The 18,516-nt window shown below is 38.3% G+C and overlaps 1 protein-coding gene across 1 annotated transcript; it reads right to left on the minus strand.

Moving 5' to 3' along the window:
- Positions 1 to 4,710: 4,710 nt before the first annotated feature.
- mier2 (mesoderm induction early response 1, family member 2) lies at positions 4,711 to 18,394 on the minus strand. The gene is given in 13 exon segments (XM_051377057.1): positions 4,711 to 7,059; positions 7,061 to 7,479; positions 9,100 to 9,242; positions 10,234 to 10,364; positions 10,450 to 10,544; positions 11,987 to 12,068; positions 13,011 to 13,162; positions 13,485 to 13,554; positions 14,061 to 14,137; positions 15,656 to 15,767; positions 15,876 to 15,989; positions 16,821 to 16,986; positions 18,241 to 18,394. Coding segments are annotated over 12 exon segments (1,512 nt in total). The 5' UTR covers positions 16,848 to 16,986; positions 18,241 to 18,394; the 3' UTR covers positions 4,711 to 6,969.
- Positions 18,395 to 18,516: the final 122 nt, after the last annotated feature.

Here is an 18,516-nt window from a genome sequence, read left to right on the forward strand (position 1 = left end):
TTCACATTTTCCCTTGTTTGTACTTGACACTGTAAGTGTTTCAATTAAGCATACCTCTGCAAATCTACATTGAGAAACAATAAAATTGAACTTCTGTGTTGTTTGTTCACTAGAATGGTGCTGAAGAACCTACATTAACATTTTGGAAGTAATGTTGTTGAGTACATGATGGAAATGCAAAACGTCTCCCTGTATAATATAAATATATCACTAATAAATAAAAATAAATGATCAAATATTGGACAAGGAAAAACTTGTAATCAACCTGGTCACAAGGTTCAAGAAGCCAGCAGGAAACCACAGAAACAGGAAGTGAAGACTTTGTGTAGTGCTGCAATATAGCTGGTCAGTGGCGAACAGCGTAAGGCTACATAAGGTATGTTTGTGTGTGGTGTACATAGATCCATGTAAAACTGAACATAATCATCTATACAGCTAGTACTTGGTAAATAGCAGTCTCAGCCCCCTCTCACCGAACATGTAGTTATTCTGAAAATGGATGTTGACGATAGCTTCTCATAGGTTTGTTTACAAAATATTAATATTAAAATTTCACTCAGCAGCAATGATTCACTAAGTGCAGAAGCCAGTGCAAAGATGTTTTTTATAGTTGAATGTACTTCAGAAATAATTAGACTGAACATTTACCAGAGCACATTTCATAGTTTTCCATGAACTGATAAGGTCAAGTAAGTCATCTGACTGTCAACTGCTTAATATATTGAAAGGGTCTCATATGGACGTACTCTGTCATTATAATAAAAGGGATGTGAGGAGTTATTACTACTAATTGTAACTGTAGACCTCTTCAGTGAGCCATGATGCACTGACAACGAAATGTTCTCACTTTGTTTTTTTATGGAAAAGTACCTCTGCCAAAATAATTGGACTGCGTACCTTTACTATAAACAGGGAACAAAACATGACTAAATGGTCCTAAGGGAGTGAGACTAGGGCAACATGATATTAAAAATAGCTGAAAGATAGTCTATGAAATGTGTTTTAATTTCTTCACGTTTTTCGTCTCATCAATAACAATAAAATACTTCAGGGTTAATATACTCTGCATACAACTAGCGCCACCGTGCACTACTTTCCTGCATGTTTCAGTCAGGGGGAATATTTACTATGATTGATATGATGTTGATATGCATGATCACATCAGTCACGAAATAATTGGACTACCCTGCTTTATTATGAACACAAGTTTACATCAGCATTGCTCTGTAATATGATTACACTAGCTTGCTAAATGAGGAAAAATAGGACTATAACATCTGTTTAATATGAGAGTGACATATTAAAGAGACAAACTGTATTTCCCTTTAGCAGCTGCACAATAAAAGCCAAGGTAAAATGCCATTTGGGTCAGGTACGCTCATGCTGGAGCTGAGAAGAATTTCCTCAAGCCCTTCCAAGGATTCAGGTTTCTGTTCTTGGATGTTAGAGGAAGCAGTCTAGGCTCTGAGAGATGACTGTCTGCCTTTCCGCTCTTTCTGCATGAGAAAAAAAACACCAGTGGAGCTCAGATGGTGCACAGAAAGTCTTAAGAGCACAGCAGTCAGTTGCAGTGGTTTTCCCTACAGATGTGGATGGGTTTTCAAATCTCCAGGTTATATGTTCAAATGTTGAGATATGGACTGTACAGATTATTTATTTGTACAGTAAAATAACTTGTATTTACTGAATTACAGTGGTGGAAGTATTCAGATCTTTTACTTTAGTAAAATTAGCAATACCTCACTGTGAAAATACTTCACTACAAGTAAAAGGCCTGCATTCAAAACCTTACTTAAGTAAATGTATTTAAGTATTATCTACAAAAGAAGAAGAATTAAAAGTAAAAGTACTCATTGTGAAGAAAAATGGTCCCTGTCAGTGTTTTACATACATGATGTTTTTGGATTAATATCACAGCTGCATTACTGTTGTATTTTACAGCTGTAGATGTTAAAGTTTGAGCTAATTTAACTTCTTTATATAATGTTGTGTAGTTTAATCTACTGCAGTGTATCATATTTTATAAGATCATCAAATGTCAGCTTTTTATAAACAGCCCTGTTTTCAGCTTTGTGACAATGCTTTTTCAAGCTAATTGAAAAGTGTTTTTAAATAGTTTATTTAGCTTATAAAGGAACTCTTATTCATAAAGTAACATTTAATCCTTCAGTTTATCAGAATAACTGAAATCCAAGTACAGTACATTAAATGAACTCACAATCCATCACTGCTGAATTGTCTAATTTAAAGAATTGCTCAATATACCAACAAAAACAGTAATAACTGTATGATGATACAAAACCAGACACCCAAGTTACCATGCCGGTAAAATAACACCCACCCTCAGCCAGAATCTAAAAACATTTTAAAACTGAGTGTTTCGAGTAGCCAATGTTTTGAGTGTCAGATTCTCACCATTTACGCAACAGACACAGCAGCGTTCACTTAAAATCTCCCGACATGCCAACAGGGTCTAATGTTAATTACTGCTGTGTGTTAGTTTACACAACCATAAGGTCACACACAGCCCAGGTTCATAAAGGAAAATTGTTTAGAGTAAAACATCAGTCCTCCTGATAAATCCTCTGGGGAGTTTCTCTGTTTACTTTATGACTACAGGTTTTAAGCATCCTCTCTAATCATTATAGTTAATTAAATAAACACTCAACAGGCAAAACCAGTACAACACAGAATAAATAAAAAAAATCTTGCAAAAAGAGGCACATTAATCATTTTTACTGGCAGAATGCGTTTATATTATTTGTTCATTATGAGCATCTGTATTTATTGATATTGTGCTTTTAAATGATTGAATAACCCAGAATAGGACTGAGGTGTCTTTTTTACATTGGAATATATTTATTAGGCTAAATGTTTTTGGGAAAATCTCATATGACTGAATGGAAATGACGATAAATGATGTAAAAAGCATTTATTGCTGACAGACTCTCTACTGTGTCTGGCTGTAATATGATCGTATGAAATCTGCTGATAGCTCATCAGAGATCGCTCCTAGGTGCAGAAATAAGCTTTGGGACATTCTCGATTCCTCTCCTCGCTTCCTCGCCTCTCATCTTAGTCCCTCCCACCAGAGATGCGAGCGCAGGAGAGACACAGGAGAGAATTCAGTATGAGAATGAGATGTTGTTGCTCCAGAGTCAACAACTGCACAGCTGTATTTTATTATTTCTGTCAGATAAGCATAGCAGTGTTCATAATAACAATGATTATAGGCTACACTGACTTTTAATTCAACTGACAACGTGGCATAATGAGACAAGTATAGTCTACAGATGGCATACTTTTTAAATTTTAATCACGACCAGTAAAGCTGCTCTTTCACTATAAATCTCAGTTTATTGCACTATTGTATCCTTTATAAAACATTTGTTTTTCATTCTGTTCTGTACTTTAAAGGAATATATCACGCCAAACTCCCTTTAAGAAATATGACATTTTAACAATGCCTTACGTGTCTGCAACAACACGTAACTCTAGAAACACAAGATAAAGTGTGTCATATGCGGACAGTCTTCTTGTCAATTCGGCATCAATATAAACCATAAAGATGAACTTTTTGACGATTCTGTCGCCTAAACTGAGTCTCAATTGTCAGTGGGAATGTGAGGCGGGCCGTTTTATTATATTATCATTTCTCGCTAAAATAAGTGCTGACTGGTGGATTAAATATAAGCCGAAGGAACTGAGATGTCCTTCAAGGTGGTGATTTCCGGGTCCCAGACAGGAGGAGACACAGTACACATTGAAATGAGAAAGGCCCAGAGGGTGACCCATATGTCTTTGCTGTCCTTCTCTGTCAACTCGTCGTTTTGCAGAGAGGATAAATACTCTGCTTCTGTCACATAGCGCCACCTTCTGGGTTTAGATGAACATTTTGACGCTACAGTAATTATTATTATTATTTTTTTAATTTCAAAGTCATCTTTATTGCAAAAAGGGGGGTTACAATTCAGATGTGACTTACAGAAATATATATATATATGTACAAATACAAAATACAAACAAAGTGAAATAAAGCTTTGATGCTACAGAAATAGTTTGTGTATGGAGTCCCGATAATGACAAAAGCCAGCCAGAGCTAGGTATGTGAGATAAGTAGCTCTGAATGCAAATAATTGATTGTTGTACGCTGTTTTGACGTGTTGAGAGAAGTTTCATTAGAGAGTGAAAAAATATTCATGCATTCAGTTCCCATTTTCAGCTCTTACTTAACATTCCCAACTTTCCTTGCTGCAAGTAGGTATGTCCAATGGTGGATCCAGATGTTTTACTTAAGTAAAGGTTGTAATATTACAGTGTAAAATACCTACATGTTAAATCTTACTTAAATTAAAGTACATAAGAACTGATATTAAAATAAATCTAAAGAATCAGAAGTAAAAGCTTATATTATTGGATTGTGATTTATTGGTGCAGTTGGTAAAGGTGGGGTTAATCTGATACTTTATATACTGCCGGGTAGCTTAATCTCTAACAATATATCATCATTTATCATCTGTTTTATTTAGTTTTAACCATCTGAAAAGTTGAATAAAACTGGAGTAAAAAGTATAATATACTGTATGCCCCTGAAATGTAGTGGAGTATGACATAACTAGAAACAGAAATACCCAAGTACATCAAAATTGTAAAACAAACAAGTGCAGGTGCTGTATCAGCTTTCAAAATAATGAATTCAAATACAACACATTTTAATATTTCACCGATGTTCATTTTAATCTTTTTTTTTTTTTCCAAAATATAATAATTATAAACAAACATAACAGAAGCAGTACAATATATAAATTGCTAGAAATAAAAGTGAAAATAAAGAATTAACCAAAGGCAGTGACTCTGCGCCTTTTTCCTGCCTTCATGGTCTCATCCTGAACCACCCTCATGTAAACAAAGACAAAACAAACATTGATCGGAAACCGGCTTGGCTTTTAACAGGAAGAGCTCCCACATTTACGAACAACAACAAGGAATAAACAGAAAGACAGATGGAAGGAAGGACATTGGGTTCCTCTCCTTCCTTGTAACTTTTCCTTTACTTCTTCAGACAGCGTGACCAAAATACACCGACATTCACAAGAAAATACCACATATGTACGAATGCATACACAAATCAATACATGAATTAATGAAATGACTAAAATTGTAATGTAATGTAATAAATTGTTCCTTTTAAGATGCATCTTAAAGCTCATCCATTTATTTTGTGTTACATAATGTTAAAAATAATCAAATCATTTTTACTGTAACTTTCTGTATTTTCTCAACCTTGAACTGGCAGATTGTTTTCAAATATGAAACTGTAGATGTAAACAATAGAATTTTATCTGTACTAATTAATGTGGAGCTCCCTCTGTGCTTCAGAAAAGACATGAGATAATAAACATACACCAAGTTTGTTATTCTCAAAATTCAACAAGTTTTACATCTCTGATTAACAGGGCCATGAGGACTTTGGGAAACTGGTCAGAAAAGGTTGAGAATCTGTTGTGCAGTTGTTAATAAGCAATTTGCACTATAAATATATTATTATTAAAAATGTAAATGGCTATACATATGTGACATTTTTCAGTATATTTCATTATGTCTGGCAGAGGTCAGTGAAGGAAACATTTCAGAGGAAAAAAAGAGAGATTTGTTTAATCCACAACTCAGTTTGGATCAATCGCACTCTGACACTAAAAATATCACAGTTGTACCTTTGTTCATACATGTTCACTGATTGGACGTTACGCGGATGTAAAGAGCAAGGAGAAGGTGCCAGAACTGTTAAATTCCATGTTAGGATGATCTTTAGACCTCGATATTAGTCACTTCATATGTTTTTTCCACTCTTACACCAATGAGCTGCAGCTTAATCCAAAAAACTTCTAATAACACTCCCTCTTTTATCTGATCTGTATGTATGACACCTGTTTAGAGTAATGTTGACTGACTCTCACTGATTAACGGTCTCTGAGATCATCAAAGGTGCAAAACCTGAGAAACTGTGTTTGTATTCAGTGACTTACTTATGTTCACATGTACATTTTACATTTACATATTTTATTTTATGCCTATTCTGCCTGTCAAACAGGCTCTTGATGGTACCAAATATTAAACATTAAAAAGGTGATCAGAAATGATGACTAAGCGATGCACCTTTATAAATCTCTATGTGAATCTTCAAAATAAAGAACAAGGATGAAATCTTCCACAAAAGCACAACTGAGAATAAAACTTGCAAAAATATTACGCTGCTTTTCCTTCGATCATGTGCGAATCTCAACCTTAGAAAATCTTATTTAGTTTCAACTCTTCACATATAAACAAAATTCTGGAGGAGTGGAGGAGGCAGGAAATAGAGAAAAACATGAAAGGAACTGAAAAGGGAGAGCCAATCACAGACTTAATGTTTAAATGTATTCTATATTGTTGGAAGGGACAGATTTTACTCTGTGGTCAGACTTCTAGCAACCGTGTCACTGTGGCTGCAGCAGCGAGTGTTGAGCAATATGTAAAGACACGTAAAGAAACACACAATTGGCTCTTCCTGGAAAAAGGCGGGAGAAATCTGAGCTTCAGTCAAACTGATAAATAAAAAACAAAGCAACAGTGGTTAACATTGGCAGTCACTGATTTGTTTTAGCCACACGCATCTGGTTTGTTTGCTAGGTCACAGCAGCTCTCATCAACTGCACTGTGCTTTGACAAGTATGTATTAATTATAGCCAATCAGTGAGCAGCTTGTGGTAAGAAACTGTTAATAAAACACATAATCAACACCTGAAAGTAGTGATTAACACTCTTCATTCCACAATGGACAGAGGGTTCAAGTGTCTCAGTTTAAAAAGAGGGTTCAGACAGACGAGTAATCGCCCAAACACAGGTAGTAGGTCCATACGTTTTCACAAAGTTAAGTAAATGCACTTTTTGTCCTGGTTTCTTCGAGACCTGTGTAAATACCAACACCGATCAAAGATCTTGACACAGGGCAAACCATGAAGAGTACCACTCAGTCCCCCCCCCTTCACTGTGTGAGGGAGCGGGGATGCTGGACGGGAGAGGGGTGTAGCAGGCTGCCAAAAGTCTGGAAGTGTGACGGGAGGACAGCAGATGAGGGAGGTGAGGCAGATGGAGACAGACTAAATTCCACCTGCAGCCCATGGGGGGAGCCAGTCCCGCCGCCTGCTGTACCACCGTCAGGGCCCTCAGAAACGAAAGGTCCACCAAGCATGTGTAGCTGGTAGAAGCAGGAGCCTTGGAGGCGATTGTCGTCATGGCAGGACGGAGGGCTCCCGCCGGCCCACTGGGAGCTCTGGGGGGAGGGCTGGGACTGGAGCTGAACTGGAGCTGAGGGACAACAACTGCCTGAGCTAGGTTCCTGCAGGTCGTCCATGGGGGGGAGAGAGAAGGGACAGCCAAACAGCTGCTGCGGACATCCGTCACCACACAAGTCTGACAGCCCCATCACCAGCTCACCATCTGGACAGATATGGAGGAGTTCATAGGATGAAAGATCAGCCTGTAACTGCAGTCATGTGAAGTATTACTGCTTTATTTGTTCCAAAAATTTTCACATATTGTATGTTTTATGTATGTTTTTAATTAAATTAGCGTCATCCAAAACAATAATGTATTTATTGCCCTTTTATTATAATAATAAAAGCACTAAAATTGAGATTTGATAGAAATGTTGCACTACGAATGACTTAAACCGTAAATGATGGCATCAGTGTGTGGAAGCAATTGACAGAAATGTATAGGACAGTGGCTCTTAGATAAATATATTTTAGGTGGAAGATTATAATTCTTAATAAAGCCATATGATTTGCCCTCTCTTGCCAACCGCATGTGAACAGTTTATCTGCTTAAAATCGGTCAGCACAAGAGTAATATGTTAGTTATTTCATTTTATTTTGTTGGTTTACACTGAAATTTCCTTTTAGGTCATACTGTGTTAGTGTGTAAGCTGCCAATATGCACCACAGCCCTTACAACAAACAGTAAACATGTTCTTGGTAAATACAAGTGATTTTAATTTCAAATTAGGGTTATGGTTAAATGTTATTGCTATTAAGGTATTTTTATTTTTATTTCCATTTTGGTACAACAGAGTTATACTTGATGATAAATATCAAATGCATGAAACTGAATTTTAAACACATACTATATACAGTCAAGAGAGTATGGGCTGAATTCATTCAGAAAAGACTCAATATATCTGACATTATCTGTAAGATAATTTGTGGCTTTTACTGAATAGCCCACGCAGTCCTGTACCATTTGGCTCTAATTAGTTTGAGTTTTAGAGTTTGACTATCTACCACAGGCAAGTTTTTTTCACAATCAACACATCATTCACATTCTCTCTCTAATTCTCTCTTCTGGGCTTCTTTACCTGCAGGCCCAGCCTGCTTTCTGAGGCCTGTATGGACCGAGGTTATGGCTTTAAGAGAAAGCGGGGAGTTCGTCTGCGCCGGGGACGGCCCTCCTCCTCTGGAGCACCATGTCAACAGGTTTGCATGCACATACATACAGATACAGACATGCATACGTGCATGCACAAACACAACAACACAAGACACAAAAGAAGCAGGAAAATAGTGGGGAAAACAAAGGAGGTGAGACATAAAAATGATTCATAAAATAAGATAATGACAATGACAATATGTGATGTCAAAATAAAAGGAAAACCATGAAATCAAAATAAGACATTCAATATACAAAATTAAATCCTTAGAACTGCGTGTAAAACATGATGGACAGTGGAACATTATTTGATTTGTAAAATGTGACTGACATGGTATGTAAATGGTTTCTATACAGAAAGATGGGTGGACATATACAGCTCTTTCTGATTTCAGCACTATTAGTAAGCAAACTAAACCCCTAAGTCCCACTGTGTGTGGGATTGTTTTACTATATGCTCTATTTGTCCAATGGTAGAGCTACGTGCTCTTTGACTGGCTTCCACTTCCAGGAATAGCTACACTATTAGTTATGTTGGCCATCTATAAAAGAGAAAATATACTCTACTGTGGCAACAGTTTCTACAATTTAAGCCTCCACCATTCGATTCTTGAGAACACCTCTAAGTTTTACCTTGTTTGTCCAGGTCCAGGCTCGACTGTGGAGGTAATGGGGACTCCAGCTGCCCAGTGCCCATGGAGCTGTGAGACAACAGGCCTGAAGAATTGTTGCTTCCCTCCAGCTCCCCAACCTCCCCGTCCTGGTCTCCATCCTCCCTGCAACACAGAACACAAAACATAGCCAGTAAAGTATGGTGTGAATTGACAGTGAAATGCTGGTGTGTGCACAATATCCGATTAAACACACAAGAAGAATGACACACCCCAAGGTTAAGTTAGTGTTCAGAATTCCAGGAAACAAGCATTAAGTCTATTTGTCGTTTTTCTTACAGAACTTTATTTTACATTAGCTTCAACTAATGCGAATAAATAAACAAACAGATGTACATTTAATTTAAGAGGTTCTAAGAATTGGACCTTCATAAATTTTATGTAAAGTTCAAGTGACAACATACAGGAAATTCTGAACTCCAGGGGCAAATAGAAGAATGTATGAAAATGTCTTTAATAAGAAATGACTCACAGCCTAAAAATTCTTGGTTTCTTTCTTTTATAGATTTCAGAATTCCTAATAGCAGAAATTACTAAATGGACTGTAAAAGGTAAATGGACTGTACTGGTATAGCGTCTTTCTAGTCTTCTTACTACTCAAAGCACTTTTACACTACATGCCACATTCACCCTTTCACACACATTCATACAGTTATGACAAATGCTCATTACAAACAGAATCTAATTCCTTCATTCACACTCACACACAGATGCACAGCATCGTGAGCAATTTGGGGTTCAGCATCTTGCTCAAGGACACTCCGACTTGCAATGTGACGAGCTGGGGATCGAACACAAACCTTCTGATTAGTGGACAACGTGCTCTACCCCCGATCCACAGCTGCCCTCTAGTATGGGCTCTTTTATGAAATCAAGAAGTCATTATATGATGATAAGTCGTAAATATTGCCATCTCTTCACACCCCATCTGTAGGCATATTGTAGGGCACGACACAGGGTTGCTCATTGCAAGACCCAGCCTGTTTGCAGATTTCGATGCCTGCTCACAAATCATGTACGTTTTGGCTCAGGTGTGATCTCTCTTTCCATTCAGCCCAACTATGAATATTGTCATTAGTGTTCCAGCAATACTCACATGCTCCCTGATTGCAAGCTGTACTTTTTGCGGCTGAGCCTGGTGGCCTGCTGGGTAAAGTACTCGTGACGTTCAGACTTCTTCCACATGTAGTAATACTCCACACACTCCCCAACTGAACGCGTTCGTACCTGAGGAAGAGGAAAACTATTGTTTTTGCTTTGAGAGGCAAAAAGATGACCAATTCAAAGTTCAAATGAATACAGCAGCACTCACCTTATTAGCCTGAATGAGGTGGAAGTTTTTCCCGTAAACTCGATAGCCATGCTCAAAGTTCCTGCACTCCTCCTCACTCCAGGCACACAGCTCTTCTAAAGAGAGGGAGACACATTCTTTCATCACTATGCATCAATTCTAATTCATACTAATTAATAGAAATAAATTGATTTTTTTTAATCAGTACATTGCAACCACAGTGTTGTGCTGTAGATTATCACCAAACAGTGCTTTGAGAATGCAACTCAGTGTTAGGTTTTGACCTGAGTTTTGTTTTGATTGAGAGAGCTGCAGAAAAACTGGGAAGGGAAGTGCCAAAGGTAAGAGTATGGCCAGGGCTCTCTGACCTAGCAGTGGGTAGTTTTTTTCACTCCAATCCAAACTATAACAAAGGTCTTGGAGTTAAACTGGAGCTTTACTTCCAAATATGAGGTCACACCAGTGAGTCAGCAGCTGATAGGGTATCAGATGAAGTCTATAATCAGATAAAGGTTTTCACACATGGGATCACTGTGTTCTGCAGTTTATTTAACTCAATTATCGACTCCAGGCTCCAAAATGAGTCTATTGTACATCCCATGTTACTACAAATGTTACCACATTTCTAGTTTCCTTGTGAAGGATGTTATATCATCTATGAGATGTCAAAGGTACGTGTTGGTGCCTTTCAACTGCAAATTTAGTTCACTGACTTTTTGAAACACGTAACTTCATGAGGAAGTTGTTATTTTGAAACTTCCCTAAAAATTCCCTACTTACATCCTTTATATCCTACAGAGTGTCAACTGACTGATTATCATATATATATATATATATATATATATATAATACACAGATAGATAGATAGATAGATAGATAGATAGATAGATAGATAGATTCCCCGTTTTACTAGCAATTGCCTAAGCCCAGTCTTTGCTGATCCACACAAAGTCCTCCAGTTTCAAATCAGCCTCTTTCAAAGAAGTGAAATAAATGAAAACCTACTGTAATCCTCTTTCACATCATCTGTATTAACACACCAGACAATGCATCAAAAAACAGCTTTTGTTCCTCTGATAATGTCAACACTACACCCATTCCCGCTGGGAATTCCCTTCATAAATAAACACAAATACACATACATCCAGCAGACACCTCACCAAGCAAACCCCACATCCCACCTTTGAGAGTGGTCACTTTTTTAGGCACCAACAGAAGACACATACCTACAAGCATTTCGAATATACACTCATATTAACTTTAAAACCTACGTATGTGCACCCACTTAACACAGCACATTTTTAAGTCAATCTCACGTTTTGGTCAAATAATCATTTCCTACACACATGAATTTATCTCTGTTCCACTCTCCTGCTTCGATGTACATAAAAGGTATTTTGCACAGAACATGTCTCTAACTAGTCCCCCCACAAAACATTGGCAAATAAAATTTTTATAATATTTTATTATTTGTCATTTGTCATTATCAAGGTTGTGATTTACCGTACAAATAAGTATGATAACTGGTTGGACAGCAGGACGACAGGAATGTACTTACCGCTAAAAACTTTCACATTGAAGCGTAATCGTCTCAGTGCTTCTTCTGCATTGAAGTTGCATTTCACTAGCTCATACAGTGCCTGAGGAGAGAAAAGGCGGAGGATGAGCCAAAATGGTTAGACTGTGTTTCTCAGAGTGGAATACAGAAGAACTCCTGTTCACTGAATGACACAGAATGACTGATGACCAAGCCATGATCCACAATCAAGTGTATTTAGTTGAAGTATGTTAAAGGACCAGTGTGTAGGATTTGGTGACATCTAGCTGTGAAATTGCGGCATGCAAACAACTGAATATGAGAAACTACAGTGAAACTCTTAATGGTTCTTTATCCATTCTGGGCTACTGGACTCTGTTCCGAGCCGAGAGAGCACAGGACGAGAGGAGAAGGACTCTGTGTTTACATCGACATTCATGTGAAGATGAAACCATATTATCATCACAATCTTGTTGCTGCCGTTTACAGTCCCCCAGACACAAATTCAAAAGATTCACTGCAGAATTATTTCCTGGGTGTAAACATATATGTATATAAATAACTGTATATTTTGATTTATTTTATTTTTATTCTATTTTATTTATCTTTCATGTTTTTTAGGCGTTTAGCATGGAGGTACGACAAACTCTAACTTTGTTATAGAACCTTGTGTTCCTAAATGTTACATACTGGACCTTTAATCATAAGGGGAAACATGCTTCAAGAGAGATTCTCAAGTCACAGACACAGTTTAAGATAAAAGATACAATTGGGTAATAATAATAATAATAATAATAATAATAATAATAATAATAATAATAAGGTACAATTGATTATCATGGCAAGTACTAAGTCAGCGAGTACACATCTTCAGATACTAGTAGATCTAATTTCTTTCAACACATTCAAACATCATGTCCTTTTCACTGCTCAACAAATAATACTGAGCAGAATCTTTGACTGTTTTATACTGGAAACAGCTGGAAAACACTTAACATAGCTGACCGCTGTTTCTCCTGGGATGCAGAAATTAAAATTACTGTACCTGTTCATTGTCTCGGACAGTGTCCCCTTGTGTTCGCGTGCATGCTGCCACCTCCTGGCAACGTGGTCTCTGTGCATACAGCAAGAACTCTTCCACTTCCTGCACCGGCAGAACACCTGGCCTCCACAGCAACTGGTCCTCACTGCTGTAGGCTAAAGGGACAAAGAAAGGTAGAGAAAATTAGGTGACATGTAGTGGAAGAGGTAGCGAAAGAAGATCAGGTATTAGAAATTGGAGGAGGAAGAGAAAACTGATTAAGAGACAGAAATAGAGATGGTAAAGGTAGATAGAGATGCGTTTGGCAGTGTCCTTTTGAGTTGCCAAAGTCAGTTTTACATAGAGGAGCTTTAATCAACAAAAATTATTTGTTGTTTTGAAGACTAAGTTCATAAAACATGATAGACTTAACTCCATAAAGTGGCAGTTAAATCTTGTTTCTAATCCCAGCAATATATAACATTTTCAGTTGCTTACCTCTCTCCTGGTAGGTATATGGACCAAATGGAGGGATTTTTGCCTGGTACATAGAGCCAACCATGATCTCCTGAGAAGGAAGACACAGTCTGTCAAAGATCGGAAATGTGTCATATATGCTAATTAAGGCAGAAATGTCTGAGCTGTGTGGCAGTATTTCTCTGCATTGCATGAATGAAAATAACTAAATGCTGCATCTTTTGACAGCCAATGAAAACCAATAAATGAGTGGCTTGCATGTGGCAGAATAGTCCCAGGAATTTCCGACTGTGCGATCCTACATCATTTATGCCCAGTGGCAAAGGTCAGTACCAATGCAGAAAGAACTGTGTCATCAGAAGGATGTGTACAGCTTTTGAAGCTCCCACTGCTCATTGGATCAAATGCAAGCTAAACCCTTTACCAAAGAATTCATTAAATATCTTATTATATATAAATATATTATTTCCTCATAATCTCTCCCATAAAGAAACACAAACTGAAACATACTGTACAACATTTTTAATGTCTCTTACTTAAACTGAGACAACTCGTCTAGTGGTCATGAGATGTGTGTTATTGCCCTCAGTGGCCTACCTTGTGCTCTTCATTGGAGGGAATAGAAGCATCGGAGTCCTCATCTGATGAGCTGACTAATGTGTCTTTGTCTCCACCTGAGAGACAAAACATCAGAGAGGAGGATCAGTCAATCATTTCAAAGACTGTACACAACCTGAATGTCAAAAGATACTGTCAAAACTCTTGATGCTATATTAAAGTCATGTCTTTCTGCTGACAAATCACAATAACTTTTCTGAAAGTTTTAACCATTATTCAACAATTACATAATATTGAGATAAAAATCAGTTTCTCAAGTGCAACCCACCAAACACAGCAGTAGGTGGTACTGAAAGTAATAGAAACAGGGTGGTGAAAAAGTCCAGTCTAACTCAGTATAAAATACAATTGAGGATAAAGCAGCCAACAGAAAAAAGAAAAGAATCAGAGAGGAACGGGCTCTCCATCTCTTTTACCTTTAGAGAAAGTGCATGTTAATGCATCTCTCCTGGATCCATAAAGGATACAAAAGTGTTCCTGCCATATATTCGGTTTTTATGATTTTTGTGGACTCAGCAACAATACTGTCACTCAGTTCAAACAGAATCACTACCAGGGAATGGCTGTTTGAATATATTTAAACTGCTGTAGTTCAGAAATGAGTGTCTTTGACATCATTCAGTCATATGGAGAGAGACACATAAAGCAGTATGCTGTCACACAGGAAGGTCCCATAACCAATAACACAAACCAAATTAAAGCTTTTATGTTATTTCATGACATTATAAACTCTGACATGTCATGTTATTGAAATGTCCCGCCTAGCTGTAAGTAACAAGTTGCAGTCTCAGCAATGCACTGATTTAAAATTGGACTATGAGAAAATATTTCACCAAAAAACAAAAGCCCAAAGAATGTCATTTCTTTCAGTGCAACTATACATTGTTCCATCAGAAAAAGGCAGAGTGGGCATGTAATAATAATAATAAACATTATTTGTATAGCACTTTTCAAAAACACAGTTACAAAGTGCTTTACAGAACAAGATGAAATTGCACACATAGTCAAGACAACAAAAACACACTATAAAACACAGGACCTGATAAAACAGTGTGTGCAATAAAAACAGGTAAAATAAAAATGTGGGTTTGAGGAGTGAATTAAAAGAAGGTACTGAGTAGGCTAACTTAAGTTCAGTTGAAGGTCCAGTGAGTAACATTTAGGAGTATCTATCGGTGTATAATTACCTGACGATAGGAATTGTTTTTATCTACAGATACCTTTGCTGGAGCCAAACCCTGATGAACCACCATGTTTCTACAGTAACACAGAATGGACTAACTAACCAAACCATCAATAGTTTCTCTTACACAGTTCACAGCCCGTTCTCATTCCCAAGTCGTCATATACAGATGTGAACAGTATTCAGTTAGTTGCAATCTGCAACTTCATGCTAGGTGCCACAAAATCCTACACAGTGGTCCTACCTGAGGAGGCAGCGGATAGTTGACATGGGTTTGTTCCATTTGAACTGAATATATAAAGCTATCCCTACATTTTTAACTTGCATTGGAAGGGAGATAATTTAAAATGTCATATAGTCATGTGTACGTGTACGTCCTTGCGTGAGTTACCTCGGAAGCGGCGGAGCAGATCTGAGGTGTTTGAGGTGACTGAGGGGGTGAGATCATCAGCTGATGATTCTGCTTCCTCCTCCCCAGGAAAGAGATCCTCAGTTATCTGATCCTGTACAATAAACATGAAAAACTATATAACAACAACAGAACAGAACAGAACAGACTAATAATATATAATAAAGTATTGGTTTTCCGTGTTCTTGGCGTTGCTTCTCACCTTGTCCAGTGTCATATCTGGCAGACTGGCAGCCACTTGACAGGTCTCCTTCTCTGGATTGGACACTGTGTAGCCGTACAGAGCCAGCAGCTCCTCCAAAGGAAGCTCACTGGCCTACAAACAGAGAGTTACAGAGGAAGACAGGGACAGGTGGAGGGAGATGATTGGGTTACTTCTATATCTTTCAATTCAAGGAGCTCAAGGACACTCTTGGCAGTTGTTCTTCCTTGGCCAAAATATTTCCATAGCTCTCACTCAGTTTGGAGAGTTGCTGTCAAATGACTAAAACATTTCGAAAATGAACAAGGGACAAAACGCAGAACAGGTCAGTCAGATTTGAGGAGTTGCAGCAGATGTGATAATCAACATCAGTGTGTTTTATATCATTTCCTGAGCTTTGTTTTTTTTAAATCTTAAACCGTCTTGAATGTGATATTTAAGGACGCCATCTTTCTTTCTTTGCTTTGCATTGCATTTTGTGACAATGGGCACAGGTAGGTGCATAAAGCAAATCTATTTTCTGTATCTGTTGATCAGCTGCTGCTGAATAGACAGGTGCTAACAGATCTTACTGGGAGCTCTGACACAGAGCTTTCTACCTGTTGCAAACTTGATGCACTGTCAGACTGCTATGGGATATATGATGTAAATGTGGCTTTCTGTCTGCAATCTCCAGAAAGAAGATGCATAAAAACAATGCCAATTATATCTTTTTAGAGTGCTTTATCTGTTTGTAACCAAATAATGTTTCAGTAACATAAAGTGATGGATGATTCTAGTGCTCTGACTAACTTATTAAAAACTGTGTTGTTGACATGTTTTTGCAGTATGAATATGAATACTGTGAAGTGATGCAGTAAGTTTTGCAGCTATTACATTCCGATAATCAAAGAAGAGACAGCTACTAATTTTAACATATACAGACATGGCTGAACTTGACCGTACAGTGTGGGACTGCGCTGCCATCTTCATGGGGCGAAAGTTCTCCTCCAACTCCTCTAAGGCCTGTTAAGACTTCTGCTTCTCCTGCTGAGGGCCTTCATCACTGTACCTCCCCCACTCTCCACTAGGCCACAACCTCCACACTTATCTTCAGGGGCTTTTCACCCACCTACACACACACACAAAAACAAACAAAAACACACCGCATTATTTGTATGAACATTCGTGTAAAGTCATGTAAAAGCAGCATGGGGGTGCATTACAATATGGCAGCACATTCCTCAGTGCATCTGTGGCGCACGTGCACACATGTGCACACAAACAACATGAGGGATCAAATGGTGGCTGATCCTGGTTCATCCCATTACAGATCAGCTGATTCCTGATTTTTTAAAAAGCTCTTTTGTAATTTATGAGATCTGCTGCAGAGATTAAAGTATCATTCGAAGAAACATCTGCAATAATTGTCTGTGGCACTCAATTGTAACTTGAATATAGTCGTACTTTATAGACTTTTTATAAATAATAAGATAAAAATCATATTGACTGTTTGGTTTTGCTTAAAAACATAAAATATAGGAGTTTTTCATAAAAGAACAGCACTTTTTTTCTACTGTGTCAACATGTCTTCCAATATAGGCTTTGTGCTAAAAGAATTAAGTCAAAGTGGGACATATACCTTTGATGAAGACATGCAAGTTGAGGCCACATGAGAGTTTACTACAGAAGTGGAAAAAGTGGCAGTAGACTACAGGACAGGCTGTAAGAGGGTGTAAACAATCCCACCCTGTAAGTGTAACACTCACTGAACTGGATTATACCTCTAAGGACACTATTCCTGAGCTAATAAGTTGTAAAAGTGCAGTGAAAACCTAAATATTCATGCGGAGTGCCTCTCCCAACCCATCGGGCGCTGTCTGTCTGACCAGGGGCGCTTTCCTGTGACTTGGTGCTGAACGTCTCTTCCTCTCCCCGGCTCTCTGCGAGCGGCACAAGAAGGAAATAACTAGTTCTCAATATTTCCGAAAGAGACGGTCGGAGTTTACCGCCGCCGAGTAATGACATCTCTCCCAACTTTTTCACTCAACCCACTTCGTCGGCGGGGGCGCACCTGAAATAGTTCAGCACCACCGTTGTAAAACCCCGCCGGGCTCCCTATTGTTTCTACGGCTTTACTATCAAGGCAGAGGGAATGGCTCTTTAAAAGCCAAGAACGCGGAGAGAGGCGATACGCTGGAGAGGTTCTCCATTTCTTCCCCCGCTTCCCAGTTAAAATGCCCACAGTAGCGCTCTTTCACCCGGGGTTCACCGGCCGGCGACACCGCCGACAGTCGTGTGTACCTTACGGAGTGACACAAGTCTTAAATTCGGTCCAGTTTCTCAATCATTTGGGTCATTACATTCCTCGTTTTCGCTTACTTACCTCCGCCATTCCGTTTCTGCGCAAGCTGACTATTGCCCGGATGTTGTAGGTCTGCTCTGCTGTACAGCTCCGTTTATTACTGCCGCAACGATTCAGCAACAGCGACGGTGCTACAGTTAGGTGCAGAGTTATATTGACTATTTCCAAGTAATTTAGCTATTTTTGTCTCGCTCGACAGCTGGGATTTGCGAATTTCACCATAGTTTTGGATAAGTTCCCTCCCACTTTCGGTATCACTTCTCAAGTATGTTGTTAGTGCAACATATAGCTTATATT

Source organism: Dicentrarchus labrax, unplaced genomic scaffold (assembly GCF_905237075.1).
Source record: "Dicentrarchus labrax unplaced genomic scaffold, dlabrax2021, whole genome shotgun sequence".
Taxonomy (NCBI): domain Eukaryota; kingdom Metazoa; phylum Chordata; class Actinopteri; family Moronidae; genus Dicentrarchus; species Dicentrarchus labrax.